Below are 19,674 nucleotides of genomic sequence, written 5' to 3'. Positions count from 1 at the left end.
TCGAGTAGCTGCTTGTTCTCTTTGCCAGTGTCAGGGTAAGTTACCTTTTCCATCCACATGTGGAACTTCTCTGTCTGCCTCTGCATCTTGGAAAAACAGCTCCTGGCCTCTTCTAGGACACTGCCTGTGCAGTTCCTATCACACAGCACCCCTGTCAAGTAATCCTGTAACTTCCCTGGGCGCTCCTTCAGATCCCCCAGCATGACCGAAGGCACCTTTAAAGACACTGAGGCCATTTCATAAAACATTATTGCTTCAGAAATTGTATTTTTATTAAGACACACTTACTCAGGAAAATGACATAAGCATTGCTAAGGAGAGCCTGATAGATCTAGCATTCATAGGTAGTGATTAAATTCATTAATCAAAGCCACTAATTCCAAAAAAATAATGAAATAATATTATTTTTCATAGCTTTAATATATCTACCTGGCAGCATGTATTCTGTTACTACACAGGCTGAATACAACTGACTGAATCTGTAACAGTAGTTTCCAACCTTTGCTGAACAATAAGAACTGGAGAGGCTTAAATACCAAAACCTAGGGTGGCTCCAAGGCACCTAAGATTTGTTTCGGTTTAAGCTCCCCAGGTGATTTTAATGTACATCCTTAGTTGAGAACTACTGCATTCTTGAGTATTTTAACTCCTTTCACTTTAAAATTCTAAAAAGTTGTTTTGTCAGCTGGCCCATACTCAATCATTATACAATCACTCTCAGGTGATGATTCTTACCACACAAAAGATCTGTTTTAATTTTTTTTTTTAATTCTTATGGAAAACCACATGAAGGAGATGATACAGAATACCTCTGGGTCAGCTTTTACAAACTGGTCTGTGTAAAGTGTTAAAATGCACATACAAAACAAAATGTAGTTAAGTTTGGGATATACTACAAATCACATCCTTCCCACTGGAGAGCACCTTCATTAATGGCTGAAGCGCCCTGAGGTTTAAAACAAATGACATCTGTTAACACATAATCCAGCACTTTCCAAACATCTAAACATGTGTACAACTATTAATACCCAGTAGCACAGTGGTCCAGTTTAGGATATGGTCCCATACATATATAATTTCATCCTTGAACTAGGCTAGATCATCTTTGGTTTGGGTCCCCTATAGTTTAGGTCTCTAATAAAACTATACTGAACTCTTCATTCTAAGGGATCTAATAAAAATGTTACTTCCTCAGATCATTCTTGACTACACTAACTAAAATAGCTTTTCTACCCCATTCCTAGTCAATCTTTATCTCTTATATCCTGCTTATTATTCACATCACATATCCCTACCTGATAGCATATGATGAATTCATTTATTGTCTCCTCATGAAAGATTAAGTTCCATGACAACAGAGACTTCTCTCACTGTAGTATCCCCAAAGCCATGGACTAGGTGCTCAGATACTTGCTGAATAAAAGAATGATTGATGGAATCAATCCATCTTGGCCTTATACCATCAACCTACATCGAGAGTCTTATAAATAATGCTCTTATGGAATGCTCTATTGAGCGTTTGTTAAACTAATTTGTGAAAACATGGTTTGCTTTATCACAAAGTGACCTTTTATGAAGATGCAAAGAGAAGTTTCCCATGTCTCACTATCAAATACAACTGTGCTTCTCCTAGATAAAAAAGAACTTTTAATTCAGTCAGGCCACCTATTTTCAATGCCTAAAAGGCTGTGAGACAAACATTTAGCCCAGTTCTACCTAGCAAATAAAAACCTCATGAAATCGGTCACCAACCTCTAATTTCATATTATTCCTTTTCCTCTGATTACTCCATCCCCTATGCTGTCCTCACTTTTTAAAAAAGTTTTGTTTATATGAAAACTCCCTCAAGAAGGACATGACTTTCCCCAAAGGTTAGTATGTTTAGCTTATGGGAAAAAAGACTAAATGAAATTTAAAGCTTAACTTCCTTTAAGCCCCATTATAAGTGCTGGGCAAACTGAAGCACAGGACAGGAAATCAGATGCCTCCTTTGATCTGCTTTAGATTCTCGCATTATTTATGTCTCAATGAATACTAAAAATGAATATTTAAAAGCTGAAAATGATATAAGAACATTTATGCTGGGGGCAGTGAGGTAAGTTGTAGCCTCATAAAGATTCTTACAAGCAATAATCACTGATAAGCAAGACATTCTGAGGCCTTAAAAACAGGGACCAATGATGCATTTATCAAAGCCCACAGAACTTACAACACCAAGAGTGAACCCTAACAGTAAACTACAGACGTTGGGTGATAATGATGTGTCAATGTAGGTTCATCGTTGTAACAAATGTCCATTCTAGTGCAGGATGTTGATAGTAGGGGAGGCCATGGCTATATGGGAGAAGTGGGTACATGGGAACTCTCTGTCTCCTCTGCTCGATTTTGCTGTGAACTTAAAACTGCTCTAAAAGCAAAATCTATTAAAAAACAATGACAAAAAAAAGGGACCACATTCTCACCTTAAACACACACATGCTCTTTTATTAACACTAAGATATACCTTATTTTGAGAAAAAGACTTTATGCTTTTCCTTTTACAAAGTTAATATAGGCACTCACTTTAGGAAATAAGGAAAGCAGGCCAAAAATAGTATCTTGGTGCTTTAACACGAGAAATTGCCAAAGGACACCCACCAGTAAGACTTTAAAGCTTTTTAATTAAGTTAACATCATCCAGACCTTGTAGCATATAGAAAACCACATTTAGACATTGCATGCTTTTCAAATAATCGCTTAAATGAAGTAAAAGAGGGCACTTAATGCTTGTTAATTAATATAGAACTGTGCTGTAATTTATAACTAATGTAATTTCAAAAAAACCAGACTCCACTGTTTAGAACTTGATAACCATTAGCAGTAAGAGAACTTAATTGAATCAGACTACCAGTTTCACAGTGATTTTCAGATATAGGAGACTTAACATATCAATGCTTAACTGAGCGGTTCTGAGCCCTGGCTACTCAGTGTCATCACCTAAGGCTGATCGTATAAATGTCATCAGTTTTAAAGCTGATGCCTGGGGTCAGACTCCAAAGACTCTGATTGAATGGGGCTAAAATGGGGTCTGGGCATCAGACGTTTTAAATGCCACCCAGCTGATTCTAATACATAGCCAGATTGAAAACCGTATGTATTTTACCCACCTGATTTGCATTTACCAAGCTGAAAATAGACAGCTTTTACCTGATTATTTTGTGTCAGTGTTTTGTTATCAATGTATTTTGTGAGTCTCTTAAATAGCTACCAAACTACAACCAGATTACAAAAGGCTTAAAATAGGGACATGGGGCTTTTAGCCACTGAAATCATTTGATATTCAATCTAGGAAAAAGATCAATTACTGTGCTTCATGGATTCACTATGTGGGTTTGGGATCTTCAACCATGAATCCTCCTCACTGCCTTATATTTAAAATTTGCCAAGCAATTAAATCCCCAAAAGGTTAAAAGGCCTCAAAAATTAGTAAGAAAAAACACGTCAGAAGAAAAATGTGCAAAGAATATGAACAGACTTTACCAAACGAATACAAATCGCTAAACATTTTTCAACTTCAGTAGTGATCAAAGAAATGCAAATTAACACCAAAATACCATTTTTTTAAAAAATAGAGTCTTGCTGTCACCCAGGCTGGAGTGCAGTGGCGTGACCTCAGCTCACCGCAACATCTACCTCCCAGGTTCAATCAATTCTCCTGTCTCAGTCTCCCGAGTAGCTGGGATTACAGACACACGCCACCACGCCTGGCCAATTTTTTTTTTTTTCTCTCCCCATAGAGATGGGGTTTCACCATGTTGACCAGGCTGGTCTCAAACTCCTGACCTCAGGTAATCCATCTGCCTCAGCCTCCCAAAGTGCTGGGATTACAGGCGTGAGACACCACATCGACAAGATATCACTCTTCTATCAAATCAGCAAGCTTTTTAAAAAAATTAATATTCCATAGCAAGAATACAATGCATGAACACTCAAGCTCCTGGGTGAAATAAACTTATTTTTGTTTTTATTTGGATTTTTTTGAGACAGAGTCTTGCTCTGTCACCCAGGCTGGAGTGCAGAGGCTCAATCACAGTTCACTACAGCCTCTTGCCTCCTGGGCTCAAGCAATCGTCCCACATCAGCCTCTGGAGCAGCTGGGACTACAGGCACGTGCTGCTATGCCCAGCTAACTTTTGTTATTTCTAGTAGAGATGGGGTTTCACCATGTTCACCAGGCTGGTCTCGAATTCCTGGCCTCAAGTGAACCACCTGTCTCAGCCTCCCAGAGTGCTGGGATTATAGGCGTGAGCCATTGCACTCAACTTAATTATTTTTTAAAAGCAGTATGGCAGTATGTGGTCAAGAGCCTTAAGTGTTCATACCCTTAACTCATAACAGCAAAAACTTAAAAGAGCCCAAAGGACCAACATTAGGGAAGTTATTTTTATGATTAGCTAAATTATTCAAAATCCGTATGTTCTAGGGAGAATATTTAGTGCTCTAGTTAAACGCTCAAAACGCAATGCTAAGAAGGAAAGGATGACATACACAATATCCAGACAAATTTTGTTATATATCATGGAAGACAACATATTCAAATGTTAACAAAAGCAGAATTATGGGTGATTTTAATTTTCTACTTCACATTTTTCTATTTTCAAAAATTTCTACAAATAATTTGTCACTTAAAAATATTTTTTTAATTTTTAAGCAAGAGTTAACTGATCAAGTATAATAAGTATAATTATCTCTACCAGAGAAAAACTATGAGTTAAGATGATAGCTTGTCATGATGCAGCTCACTGCATTAAATATGTATGGTGAGTAATGAGTGCTGAGATCCTGTCTTGAAGTGGGGCTGAGCTGGTCTAGCCTGGCTGCATGGATTGAGAATTCAAGTAAACTTAGACAGCTGTCCTCAGTACCCTCAACGACATTCTCCAAAAGAAATCAGATTTTCAAAGGCAAACCAACCAAGACAACTCACTCTTACCTACCATGGGGTGTATTATTTTTGGAACCTCAGTGTGAATAGGCATTTAACCACAAAGCAGGTCATTAAAGACAAGATAAAGGTACCCTGTATGGAGGTCCACTCTGCTAAATATTTATGAAAAACAGTTACTGGAAAAACTTTTCCCCACTGACCATGTATACCCATGCATGTATGTTAGTATGTTCAGAAAATTAACTTTTTCAAACTGAATGAGGGCTAATGTCCATTATTTACATTAAAATCAAAATCCCTCCAACTACAGATTTTATAGAGCTAGTCTCAAAACTGATTTTACAGAGAAACTGCCCCCCCATTAAAAGTAATGCTCTAATCATAAAATTGCAGAGAACGATCAAAACACAAAAACATAATGCATAAAGAAACCACTTGATAATGGCTGGGCGCAGTGGCTCACACCTGTAATCACAGCACTTTGGGAGGCCAAGGCAAGCGGATCATGAGGTCAGGAGATCAAGACCATCCTGGCCAACATGGTGAAACCCCATCTCTACTAAAAATACACAAAAATTAGCTGGGCATGGTGGCACACGCCTGTAGTTCCAGCTACTAGGGAGGCTGAGGCAGGAGAATCATTTGAACCTGGGAGGCGGAGGTTGCAGTGAGCAGAGATCGCACCACTGCACTCCAGCCCGGCGACAGAGCAAGACTCGGTCTCAAAAAAAAGAAAGAAATCACTTGATAAAAGTCTTGATATTCAAGATAACCATCACATAGTACTTTTACATGAATTCACCATAAAATATTACAAATTTACTATAAAATGCCCTTTACTCATCTCTAAGTCTCCCAAATGAAAATACTGCCAGCATTCTTTTGATATGATACCTCGAAACAGATCCTTAAAACATCAATATACTTCCAAAACCTTTAAGGATAGATGATCTAGCGCCGACACTAAGCTGCCTGTCAGTTAATTAACTGCTGACTTTAAAAATCATCATAAACATCTGTTGCCCAGATATCAAACTCAAAGTATGATCGTGCACTATACTGGTCTGCATTATTAATTACTTGCACTCTCTCAAAGAGAAAATGCATTAACAGTTACAATTCTTTGACATAACATTTAGGATTAAGATATTAGGATATCCTAATAGGAATTATTTAAGATAATGCCTTCAACTTTTAAGCTGAGCCCAAACAAAAGCTTATAGAGTATTTCCTGAATTACTAAATGGGTTGCACCTTAATGAAAGAGGATGGCAATAATTGGTTTTTACTTTTCCACTTGGTTTCCATTCTGTGTAAACAGCTGAATTAACGTTCCGACATCCAAGAGATTCTGTTAGGCCCATCCAGCTTAAGTTCACCTGAATGTCCATGTTGTTGAACTCAAGTCAGTTCATAATTTATCCTACCTTTACAATTTATGCAACTTTTCGACAACTGCTCTTACTATAAGGTTGAGTGTGCCTCCTCTCTTCCCCAAAGTCATAAGGTGACTCAGGAAACTGAAAGATACATCACTGTTACATTAAAAATTCACAATGTCACAATTTTTCAAGAGACAATAATATGGACAATTGAAATGAAATTCCTAATATTTGAATTCTAGGTTGTTCCGTCTTTGCTGCTTTGCATAATTCCAGTACAGATCATTCATACCTGTCTTATGGGAATGGCACCTCCCAAAACTGCCAGCACACACACAGGCAGTCATATACAGTGGTCCTATACCTCAATCTACCATTTGATTCTCCAGGATTACCTTAGAAAACTATATTTCAAAAGCCACAAACTTACTAAATGGTGTGAATAAGAGAAACCAAACTATAGATTTAAATTAATTTACTTTGGTGTTCAGTTAGTACACAATTCAGAAGAGACAAGAAATAGACCACTGGTGTTTTAAGTTTTAAGCAGTAATCAAGATACTCAATTAGAAAGAAGATTAGGAAAATATGAACAAAGCACATCTAACCTATTTAAGCAAAACAGGGAAAGTGCCTATGAAGACATTTCTCAAGCCACCTTACAATGGGGTTCTGTCTTCAGAGAGAATTTTGTTTACCCACCTTCTTCCTTTCCATAAAAAGGCAAAGTATTGGGGTAGTTACATAAGATCCTGTTTAGTAAGTTGGATTAAGTATTGTATTAAGAGATCCATCAAGGTCTTGATTAAGAGGTTAGAACAAGATATAGGAATGCACAATTTTACAGGTATTAATAAGGTTTTCTTAAAAATATTATTACATGTAAAACTAAAATACATACCTAAAACCTGCCTTAGAACAACCCCAAAGTCTGTTTCTCTCATGCATTTAACTGATGAGCTTCATTGAAATCCCCTTCCCGGTAGTTTTATTACAAGGAACGATAGCAAAGGAATTCAACAGAGATATTAAAACAGTAAAAAGCATTTCTAAAGATTGTTTGAGATTCATATTTATATTATATGAACGAGACTTATTATCAGAACTTCAACATCTATAAAGTGCTTTAAAACCAATCATTCTTGTTACTGAATTTATATAACTTTGGGAAGCTATAGATTTCATTAACCAATATGATTTTTCTTCAAATATTCTTTGTATATCAGCAATATGCTGTCTTCACATGTAGATACAGAAAGCTTTCAGAAAACCAGAGAGAAAAAAAAAACATAGTCACTCGTAAAACTTTAGAAAATCAGAACTTGCCCCTCTTCAATGTGGCAATAAACAATACTGCCATGACCTATTCAACGTCATATAGTTTACGAAATGTTCCCGATCATATTGTAAGGATCTCTTGGATAATAAGAATTCACTACTTAAGAGCCATTCAGATACATCTTTCTTCCACTATGAAATCTCAAGACTGCCTTTGTATTATAGTACACAGTACCAGATGGAATAATATGGGGAAAGCAGATTTACCAAATATGTAATAAATTACAGACCCTTATACCAATGAGAGCTAGAACAAGCAGATTTCTAACAAACTTTTTTAAAGCTTGGGAAACTAATGGAAAATTTTTCAGAAAGACATTCTTTTCAATGTGAGTGACAACTTAAGATAGAAAGATTTGTAACAAGGATAATTAGCTTATCATGCACTGAATATGGGGTAAAACATATAAAACTACTGTTTTTGGAGGAAAAATTATTAGAAAACTTTAACAAAAGATAGAATGTGTTATTTCAGACACTATAAGCTCGAGTGCAGTGGCTATATAATAAAGCAAGGTGCCTATTCCTGAGGAGAATGTACTCAGTAATGATGCTGAACAGTGAGTATTAAATCTAAGCAGTGCTAAAAAGGCAATGATGGGAGTTCAGGTAATGTGTTACAGAGAGACTTGTGAGAAATTCCATTACTTAAAAATAATCTTGTCCCTATCATTAACCATTTAATTTTTTTTTTCCTGATGTGCTAAAGTGCACTGGAAACCTCAGAACAGGTTTTATAAATTGGCCATGTCTTGTAATAGACTGCAGTCTTCAAATTTACACAGAGCTGCAGGTCTCCTGGATTTTTTCAAGTGTCACTCATCTAACTGAGCCTGACAGCTGAGAATGCCATCAGGTACTTTACAGTCAGTTTAAAAAACATCCTCTACCTGGTATCTCTGCAGTGATTGTCTTGCTGCTCCCTGAAACCTCTTCATCATCATCCGATGAGCTCGTGCTTGAGTCACAAGTCAGGTCACTATCACTGGTACTACTGTCCTGCAGCAGGTTGTATTTCTTCCTTGCAGCAGCCTCCCGTTTCTGCCTCAGTAGCCTGATCCTCTCCTTGTGCTTTTGGCTCCGATGACCTTTAACCTTGGCAACTCGGCCATTCTGTTTATCACTGGATTGCCGGTTTTTCTTGGCAGCCATAGTGGATGTTTCACTTTCTGATCGGGACCGCCTAGACTTGCGCCCAACTGTGGCACCAGACACTCCTGAAGGGTCTCCTTCTACCGCTGTTTCTGCCTGAGAGGGTTCATTTTCTTCTGCGGAAGACAATGTATCTGAGTCAGCCAGGTGACCACTAGAGGAAGGGGAAAGCATGCAGTGATTAGAGGAGTCACTCTCATAAACTCGGCCAGTTGTAGGCTTGTCACTCTCCGTGGATGCTAACTGAGACTCAGAAGAGTCCCTTCTCAGTTCCATCAACAAGCAGGGCATTGAAGAAATCACTGTAGAATCCGCTACACCATCTTTCTGAACTTGAGATTCCAGTTCTACAGATCCATCTTCCTCCTTGGCTGTCTCTTGTTCAGATGCTTTTGGTGGGGCTTCGGACTCAATGAGTTCTTCGACTTTTCCCACTGCCTCCTCCATCTTCATTTCAGAATTTCAAGTTAAATCATGGAGTAGAGTCTAGGAAATGGTATCAAAGATGCAACAGGAAAGCAACCTGTACAAAAACACACAAAGTCAATAAACAGAATGCCAGATTATTTGGTCAACACAACACGCCTACCTTTATAAGTCGGTGGGGCAAAACTTACCATTACACAGGCCTTTAAAATATATACATATTATTATCTGCTTCTCTGATCAAAAGTCAAATTCAAAGGACTAATACCATCAAAATCTAAGCATACTGAGCTACTAAAAATGCCATAATATTAATCACTATTACTGAACTTGCAAGGCCAACATGTAACGAACATTTTCCAGTTTACAATTTTATTTAAAGTGTTCTAGAAAGAAATCTTCAAAACTCTGATATAATTAATATGCATGTATTGACTTTGATATAAATGAAAAAGAATGCTTTAACACTAGTCTAGAAATGCATTACCTGGAATGACTACTTTTACATTCAAATCCAAAAAGAAAGGAGGTAGGAGGAGGGGAGTTACAATAGAGAAACATCAAATTTTTTTTTTTTTTTGAGACAGGGTCTCACTCTGCCACTCAGGCTGGAGTGCAATGGTGCAATCTCAGCTGCAACCTCCGTTGCCGTGGCTCAAGCAATTCTCTTGCCTCAGCCTTCCAAATGGCTGGGACTACAGGAGCACACCACCGCACCCGGCTAATTTTTGCATTTTTTGTAGAGACAGGATTTCACCATGTTGCCCAGGCTGGTGTCGAACTCCTGAGCTCAAGTGATCCACCCACTGTGGCCTCCCAAACTGCTGGGATTATAGGAGTAAGCCACCTCACCTGGCCCCTACGCTTATGTTTAAAAAAAAACAAAAACACATGCACAATCCAATTACATGCATTTGGCAAATGAGCAACCAAATACTATGCATCAAACTTGTCTGCAGTCCCCTTAATAGGAGTTGCTCTAGTGAAGCATTAAGATGAAAGGCCAGAATTTGATGCTTCCTCAATCCTACCTAGCTCCCACATACCTCATCATGCTGAATGTGAGGCTAGTGTTTAAACTGATGTTTTATCAACAATGGTCACTAAATACAGAATCCAGAAAGCCTAGTATATTCTATGAATGAATTAAGGATTTAAGAGAAAATACTCTACACCCATTTTACACTTTGGATGCTAAATTTAAATCCTAACACTCTACCACCACTGTGAGTGATACAACTCCAATTAACCATACAGGTACAGGACATAATATTTAACCTCAAAAGCTTATGACCTATACAGTTAAGTCCTTACTTAACATCGTCAATAGGTTCTTGGAAACTGAGACTTTAAGTGAAATGACGTTTAACAAAACCAATTTTTTCATTAACGTTATAACTAAAGGACATCATTCAAAGACCAGCAGTATCTTGTTCCATTTAAAGTTGTGGTTTCTAAGAACCTATTGAAAATCTGGTGGTTTTTAAAGAGGATGCTAAATATAGAAAGCAACTAAATAACTTGCCCTGTAAGTGTTACATTACAGAAAGCAACTATCATGTCCATAGGTCACAGACACACACAACCATTAACCTATATGGAATGCTAGTTAGGTGCAATATGGCATCTCCAGCATCTCACTCCATCAAGTTAACTTGATAGTTCAATCTATAGTAGACAAAACCTAGGAAATACTTGAAAAATCCTTTAAAACAGATCTAACATGCCAAGTCCACTTTTTGCTTAATACAAACATTCTGTGTACCTGTTTTGTTTTTCATAGCCCTGTTCTCAGCTGTTGATAAAACAGGCATTCTGATTAAGTTTCCTTAACACATTCATGGAAACCAGAACATTCATGGCCACTGAAACATGTGTTAATTTAAAACAATCCTAGGCCAGGAGTGGTGGCTCACACCTGTTATATCCCAGCACTTTGGGAGGCAGAGGCAGGTGGATCACCTGAGGTCGGGAGTTCGAGACCAGTCTGGCCAACATGGTGAAACCCCGTCTCTATTAAAAACACAAAAACTGGCCAGGCACAGTGGTGAGCACCTGTAGTCCCAGTTACTCGGGAGGCTGAGGCAAAAGAACCGCTTGAACCTGGGAGGCGGAGGTTGCAGTGAGCCAAGATAACGCCACTGCACTCCAGCCTGGGTGACAGAGCAAGACTCCATCTCAAAAACAAATAAAATAAATCAAAAATAAATAAAACAATATTGTGTGCAGCCTACTTCACATATTTGTATCAATTATAGTACTAATGTTGGAGCTAAGTGAAAATCAGCATAAATATTTTTTCTGACACCATTACAAAAAAATGTAACACCTCTGAAAGCCAACAGAGGGAGTAACAGTTAAACCAATGGAGACCGTTATAAATAAAGCATGCTGTCAATACAAACATGAAATAAAATATTCATAGATACAAAATACCCCCAGGTATGAGGAATAAACCCAAGTTCTTTTTTTTAAGCCAAATTTAGCAGTGGAGGGGACCAAGATTTTCTAACTGAATAAAAATGAGAGTTAATTATATTATGGAGATTCAAGTTGTATATTCTGGAATAAAGATTCTTCTCAAGGTCGGGCATGGTGACTCACACTTGTATTCCTAGCACTTTGGGAGGCCGAGGCGGGTGGATCACAAGATCAGGAGCTCAAGACCAGCCTGGCCAAGATAGTGAAACCCCATCTCTACTAAAACTACAAAAATTAGCTGGGCATGGTGGCAGGGACCTGTAATCTCAGCTACTTAGGAGGCTGAAGCAGGAGAATCACTTGAACCCAGGAGGCGGAGCTTGCAGTGAGCCGAGGTCGCGCCACTGCACTCCAGCCTGGGCGACAAAGTGAGACTCTGTCTCAAAAAAAAATTGGCCGGGCGCGGTGGCTCAAGCCTGTAATCCAAGCACTTTGGGAGGCCGAGATGGGCGGATCACAAGGTCAGGAGATCGAGACCATCCTGGCTAAAACGGTGAAACCCCGTCTCTACTAAAAAATACAAAAAACTAGCCGGGTGAGGTGGCGGGTGCCTGTAGTCCCAGCTACTCGGGAGGCTGAGGCAGGAGAATGGCCTGAACCCGGGAGGCGGAGCTTGCAGTGAGCTGAGATCCGGCCACTGCACTCCAGCCTGGGCAACAGAGCAAGACTCCGTCTCAAAAAAAAAAAAAAAAAAATTCTTCTTAAGGTTAAAATATCTGAGAAAATATACTCAGATGAAATTAATGTCAGCTATATAGGACAAGCATCAAAGTCTCAATTTGTGAAAGAAGGCAGCACTGGATATTTTCAAAGTACATAATACAGCATCAGACTGAAAAGTAAATTTGTTAAAATGACCATACAACTCTTGTTTCTTCAAGAAATAAGTTGTGTGGATAACACAAGCAAATCTAGATTGTTTTCCCTGTTAAAAAAAAAATGACAATATGGCACATCATTCAATTTAATGATTATCTTTCAAGTTCCTTAAATTTGAGTGTTAACTGAGATTTAATTTCTACTACCTAAAGTAGTAACTGGTATTGCAGATAAAACCACTTAAATATGCTCAAATCAATCACAAAAGACTAGTAGTGACCATAAATAGGACACAAGTTAGCTCATCATGGTATGTTCATACAATGTGGCCATTAAAAAAGAAAAAGCATTTTATACAGAGAGATAAGAAACAGCTCTCACGCAATTTTAATGAAAAAAGATACATTATAGCATTTTTGTAAATAAATAACAAAACTATATTTACATGAGTTTACCTGTAAATGCACAGACTTTGGAAAGACACTTAAGAAAACAGTAATACCAACTGGGAAGGAAAGCAGGTGAATAAGGGAACAGGAGAAGACAGTGCGGTATGCAGTTTTGTATCTCTTGAATTTGTAACGTATACAAGCATTATCTATTCAAAAATCCACTCTGACATCAAAGTCTTCTGAAGAAAAAGGAGACTTTTTCTTGGGTCAAGTTTAGTCAATAAATTCTACTATGCTTTCTCCCTCTAGTGGAATTTTGCTATAATTAATTAAATACAGGAGAAAAAAGTCACAGAAAGTGAAAACATAGGCTCTGACTAAACTCCCTGCAGTGGAATAAAAACAAAGTGTGCTAACCACAGGGGGAAATGATATCATACATAAAGAGTAATATTTCCAAATGACCAGATTATTTACTGCATATATTGTTTTTGGTCAAGGGAAAAAAAATAGGTTTTTCTGGTAGGAACAGTCAAGTAGCTAGCAGTATAAAATGATATAATTGTCAAATAGGAATTGCATCACATAAATGGCATAAACGGTTATCAACCCTCTGGGTTAACGTTGACAGTAAATTTACATTCAGTGAAGTAATAAATATACAACATTTTTTCTATTAGAACAGCACTTTCCCCCATGCTGTTCTTCCCTCCAATCTAAACGCAACCTCCTCTACATGAGTACTAGAGCTCATCCCCCTCTCATTTCCCTAGAACCTTACATTATTGATTATTCCTTGGCTCTCGTCCACCTGTCACATCCAACTGGAACATTCATTCATTCATTTTTGAAATCCTCCTTCGACCTATCACCTTCAATCTCATCTCCCTCTCTAGGTATCATGCTCTTCTTTCACAGTCGATCTTATTATGAGAGCTGTATAAACTTCTATTTCCTTAACTCTCACACTCCCTTCTGCAACCCAATCCAACCTGACACCTCCTTCTATCAAACCAGTGGAACAAGCCTAGGCAACATAGCAAGACCCCATCTCTACAAAATATTTAAAAATTAGCTGGGCGCCGGGCGCGGTGGCTTAAGCCTGTAATCCCAGCACTTTGGGAGGCCGAGACGGGTGGATCACGAGGTCAGGAGATCGAGACCATCCTGACGAACACGGTGAAACCCCGTTTCTACTAAAAAATACAGAAAACTAGCCGGGCAAGGTGGCAGGCGCCTGTAGTCCCAGCTACTCGGGAGGCTGAGGCAGGAGAATGGTGTGAACCCGGGAGGCGGAGCTTGCAGTGAGCTGAGATCCGGCCACTGCACCCCAGCCTGGGCGACAGAGCAAGACTCCATCTCAAAAAAAAAAAAAAATTAGCTGGGCATGTGGCACATGCTGTGGTTCCAGCTACTGGGGAGACTGAGCAAGGAGGATGCCTTGAGCCCAGGGAGTCAGGGCTGCCATGAGCCGTGTTTGCACCAGTACACTCCAGGCTGGGTGACAGAGCAAGACCCTGTCTCAAAAAATAAAAACAAAAAAACCAGTGGAACAGTTATTACCAGGGTCATTAATGACCTCCCTATCTCTAAATCCAACATATTTTGGCCCTAATCTTACTTAATATTTAAGCAGCATTTTATGCCTGACTACTCTGTTCTTTAAACCAATTAATGCTTTTCTTTGGCTTCTAGGTTTCTCTATTCTTCTGGCTGGTCCTTCCCAGTCTACTCTGTAGGCTTAACTTCCTCTACCAAATCTCAGGATTTAGTCCTAGGTCTAGGTGTTTTGCCCATCCACCAACATGAGCTCTTCTTCTTTTTTTTTTTTTTTTTTTTTAAGACAGGGTCTCACTTTGTCACCCCAGCTGGAGTGCAGGGGCGCCATCTTGGCTCACTGTAACCTCTGTCTCCTTGGCCCAATTATTTCCACCCCCCCTCCCGCCTCAGCCCCCTGAAGTAGCTGAGACTACAGGTGCAAGCCACCATGCCTGGCTAATTTTTGTATTTTTTGTAGAGACAGGGTTTCACCATGTTGCCCACGCTGGTTACAGACTCCTGAGTTCAAGTGATCAACCCACCTCGGCCTCCCAAAGTGCTAGGATTACAGGTGAGCCACCATGCCTGGCCCAAAGTGAGCTCTTCTAAACCCACATTTTCCAACACCATCCCTAGACTAGTAATTTTATTTCTCCAGCTCAGATCTCTGAACTCTATACCAGTCCACCCAAATACCCAGTTGATATCTTTAGATTTTGGAAAGGTACCATAATCACATCATATCCAAATCTAGATCATCTCTGATCTACCCCACTCTGCTCCTTCTCTGGCTTTCTCTAGCTCAGTATATAGCACTATTGCTATTATCTCAGTTGCTCATGTCAAAAACCTGAGTTATCTTTGACAATGCCTTGTTCTTTACTCACTGCATCCCATCATTCACCACTTCCATCATTCACTAACTCCTATCAATCCCACCTCCTTAACAGTTTTCTAGTCTGTCCACTATTCTCTATCTCCGCTGTCACCACTCTAGACACAACCTCCATCATTTATTTTCAATAGTACTGACTACCATCACTCTCTCTCTTCAGACTCAGTCTTTCTCCTATGCACCAACCTGTTTTCCATACAGTAGGCAGAGCAATATTTCTACAAGGTAAATATGTTATCTTTATGAGAGAAAGTAATTTTTAAAGTTCTAGAAGATAGGGTAGAGGAGGATAGGTAAAGGCAAGTTGAGATTTATCTGATGTTTTTCTCTCCCTTTAAAAAGGGATTATATATTGCTTTCTGATCAGTGGTGAACGTGGAGGAAAATAGATTATATGCAACAATCTGAAAAAACACGTTGTTGGCCAGGCATGATGGCTCACGCCTGTAATCCCAGCACTTTGGGAGGCCCAGGCAGATGGATCACAAGGTCAGGGGTTCGAGAACAGCCTGGCCAACATAGTGAAACCCCATCTCTACTAAAAATACAAAAATTAGCCAGGTGTGGTGGCGGACACCTGTAGTCCAAGCTATTCGGGAGGCTGAGGCGGGAGAATCGCTTGAACCCAGGAGGCGGAGGTTGCAGTGAGTCAAGACCATGCCATTACGCTCCAGCCTGAGTGACAGAGCGAGACTCCATCTTTAAAAAAAAAAAAACAGGTTGTTAATTATGGACAATGAAAATGAATTCACTTTTTAGTCCTTGTACTCTTTAAGAAACTAAGACAACAAAAGATGCGTACAGTTCAGAGTTAAACCATGGAATTTAAGCAGTATACAGTGCTCAAACAGGAGACAGGGAGTGTAAAGTATAAAGCTGAATAAGGCTACTTGTGAAAATCTGGAAGAGAAAAGTTGAGGAAGTTCTTATCAGACCTCCTTCTTGGTCAGCAAAGCTTAATACAAAGTGAAAAAGAAGGCAGGCTTGGGGGTTTGTTAAAAAAAAAAAAAAAAAAAAATGAAGAAGTGTTACAACATCTGCTACGGAGAATCTGACAGAGATTAAAACTGCTGAGTACAATAGTTCATACAGTCAGAACAATTCACAATGCTCAATTTCCAAATTATGGGACCATTAACACAAACTTAAGAGGAAAAATGTGATTGCTTTCCCCTGCTCAAAACCCCTGCCCACCTTTCTAGTTTTCATCTTGGGCCACTCACACTCTAGCTCCCTCCAACTACCAAGAATGTCACATAAAAAGAGTTTTTTCCAGATCTCTGGCCTTTCACAGTCATTTTCATTTTGTGCCTATCCTCTTGCTGGCTACCCTTCAGAAATCAGAATAATCCTTTGGTAATAATACAGGCTAATATTTTTAGCCTTTGATAAAATTACATACTAATATTATCCCTAGGAAATGCATATTACCCACATTATCCTCCTTCACAGTACTTTGCACAATTGTAGTTAAGTAACTGTATACTGTAACTGGCTGATGTCTACTTCACATATATAAGGACACATAAAAAATTTAAGAACAGAGCCAGGCACGGTGGCTCACACCTGTAATCCCAGCATTTGGAAGGCCGAGTTGGGTGGATCACAAGATCAAGAGATCGAGACCATCCTGGCCAACATGGTGAAACCTCGTCTCTACTAAAAATACAAAAATTAGCTGGGCGTGGTGGCGCATGCCTGTAATTCCAGCTACTGGGGGGCTGAAGCAAGAGAACCACTTGAACCTGGGAGGCAGAGGCTGCAGTGAGCTGAGATCAAGCCGCTGCACTCTAGCCTGGCGACAGAGCGAGACTTCATCTCCAAAAAAAAAAAAGAAAAAAGAAAAAAGAAAAGAAAAAAAAGATTTAAGAACAGAAAATCATATAATCAACTACCATCCCAGCTGATTCATCTTTATCTGCAATAAGCAAAACAGACCTTAACACAAAAAGTATTATCAAGAAAAAAGGCATCATTCTAATTTTGCATGGACTAATGATAAACATTATAAGAATCTGTGTATGTTTTCTTTGGATTGCAAATTTCTTAAGGTATAAAGCAAGGTCATCAGTTAAGGTGAGGATGAATGAGGTAGTGCTGAAGTTGATCAGAGGACTAGGTGTGAAACACTACTAGGAAAGTGAAGGAACCAGGGAAGTACAATATACTATAATATAATTTCCAGGCAATAGTAAGGGCCCACTCTAAGGACTGTAGCCATGAACTTAAAGACTGGTATATATGTATATGTTTTTCTCCATTCAAGTTTATCTGCATAAATCCAAGTGCAACAAGGTAAATCTTGGATTTAACCAGAATTTTAGTTTTGCCCAACAAGTAGAACGAAGCAAGAAAGAAGCAAGAGGGTATGCAAGGAAATCATTCTAATGATCACATGAAGAAGGTACAGAGAACTAAAAATGGGATAGGCCGATGGAATGGACATCCCAACAGAGCCAAAAAATATTGAAATCAGGGTACTATAAAGAATGAGCTGGAAAGATAGAATCCAAGAGTGCTGTGAATGAAACAGATTATGGAAGGGTTACAGTTATTGATAACTGACAGGATCTAAAACAATGCTACTAAAAGTGTTGTCTGTAAATCAATGTACACCTGCAGTGAAAGAAATATAGAAGGCAGGGCGCCGTGACTCACACCTGTAATCCCAGCACTTTGGGAGGCCAAGGCAGGTGGATCATGAAGTCAGGAGTTCAAGACCAGCCTAGCCAACATGGTGAAACCGTCTCCACGGAAAATACAAAAATTAGCCGGGCATGGTGGCATGCGCCTGTAACCCCAGCTACTCGGGAGGCTGAGGCAGGAGAATGGCTTGAACCCGGGAGGCGGAAGTTGCAGTGAGCCGAGACCACACCACTGCACTCCAGCCTGGGTGACAGAGCGAGATTCCATCTCAAAAAGAAAAAAAAAAAGTATAGAAACTGAGTAATTACTGAGAAACTTGTAACAACTTTATATTGTTACGACAATTGAAATCAGTATTTCAACTTCCTAGTAATCGATTTTTATCATACGTTATAAAATAATCAATCCACAGTGGACTAGAAATAAAAATATGCTGGTCCTTCACAATGGATAGTTCAAGAAGCCCTGGTTAGGGTACAACCATGGAAGTAGGTGACTGAGGTAAGGTGGTAGACAAAATCTTACAGGAGAGTTCCTCACAGAACTTACTGAGTAGTGTCAGAAGGATCACTTATGTGTACACTGAAATCAGTAAGAACTGACCAGGTGCAGTGGCTCACGACTGTAATCCCAGCACTTTGGGAAATCAAAGTGGGAGGATCGCTTGAACCCAAGAGTTCAAGACCAGCCTGGGCAACACAGTGAGACCTTGTCTCTATTAAAAATTTAAAAATTAGTTGGGCATAGTGGTGCATGCCTATAGCCCAGCTACTTGGGAGGCTGAGGTGGGAAGATGGCTTGAGCCTGGGAGGTCAAGGCTGCAGTGAGCTGTGATTATGCCACTGCACTCCAGCCTGGGTGACAGAGTGAGGCCCTGTCTCAAAAAAAAAAAATAAAAATAAAAAAAGGGCTATGGCAGAGAGAGGAGGAGAATGAAGAGAAGTGGGTTAAAAGGTACAAACATACATTAAGATAAAAGGAATAAATTCAATGTTTGATAGCAGGGCAGAGAAAACAAAACAAGGACTGTGTTTTAAGTATCCCCAACAACTCAGTTGAGTGATTCTCAAAGAGATAGTGTTTAATGTCTGAAACGAAAATATTATTTAAATTATCCATAAATGAGATCAAACAGTATCAGTAAAGTCAGATTTGAGAGAAGATATTTTAAAGAGAGAGGAGACAAGGTTTCATCACAGATCAGGGAAGTTCTCTAAAAGAGAAAAAATGGGACTGAAGACCACTCTTTGGGTGACTACAGGTAGACTACAGGAAAAGTAAAAAGTTTGGTGGTAGAGGCCAAGCAGTGGCTCAGCCCTATAATCCCGGCACTTTGGGAGGCAGGGGTGGGAGGATCTCTTAAGGCCAGGAGTTCCAGACCAGCCTGGGCAACACAGTGAGACTCCGTATCTACAAAAAATTTAAAAATTAGCCGTGTGTAATGGTGCATGCTTGTAGTCTCAGCTACTCAGGGAGCTGAGGTGGGAGGATCACTTGAGCCTTGGAGATTGAAGCTACAGTGAGCCATGATCATAGCACTGCACTCCAGCCTAGGAGACAGAGCAAAGAAAAAAAAGAAAAAAAAAAAAAGCTTGGTGGTAGAGAAATAATCAACCTGGATTTGGACTGGATAATCCTCATAACACAGGTCTCTACTGGGGGCAGTGGCTCATGCCT

At 39.4% G+C, this 19,674-nt stretch overlaps 1 protein-coding gene across 2 annotated transcripts in view; it reads right to left on the bottom strand.

Annotated features, from left to right (window-relative positions):
* Positions 1–19,674, bottom strand: part of C18H18orf25 (chromosome 18 C18orf25 homolog) — a 96,969-nt gene that overhangs the window by 41,785 nt on the left and 35,510 nt on the right. For both annotated transcript variants that reach the window (XM_025365620.1, XM_025365621.1), the window contains exon 2: positions 8,538–9,322. In XM_025365620.1, coding sequence (XP_025221405.1) covers positions 8,538–9,252 — 715 coding nt within the window. In that variant the 5' untranslated portion in view covers positions 9,253–9,322. The remainder of the gene's footprint in view (positions 1–8,537; positions 9,323–19,674) is intronic.

Source organism: Theropithecus gelada, chromosome 18, assembly GCF_003255815.1.
Source record: "Theropithecus gelada isolate Dixy chromosome 18, Tgel_1.0, whole genome shotgun sequence".
Lineage (NCBI taxonomy): Eukaryota > Metazoa > Chordata > Mammalia > Primates > Cercopithecidae > Theropithecus > Theropithecus gelada.
Note: the sequence above shows the minus strand (reverse complement) of the source record. Positions and strands in the feature narration are given on the sequence as shown.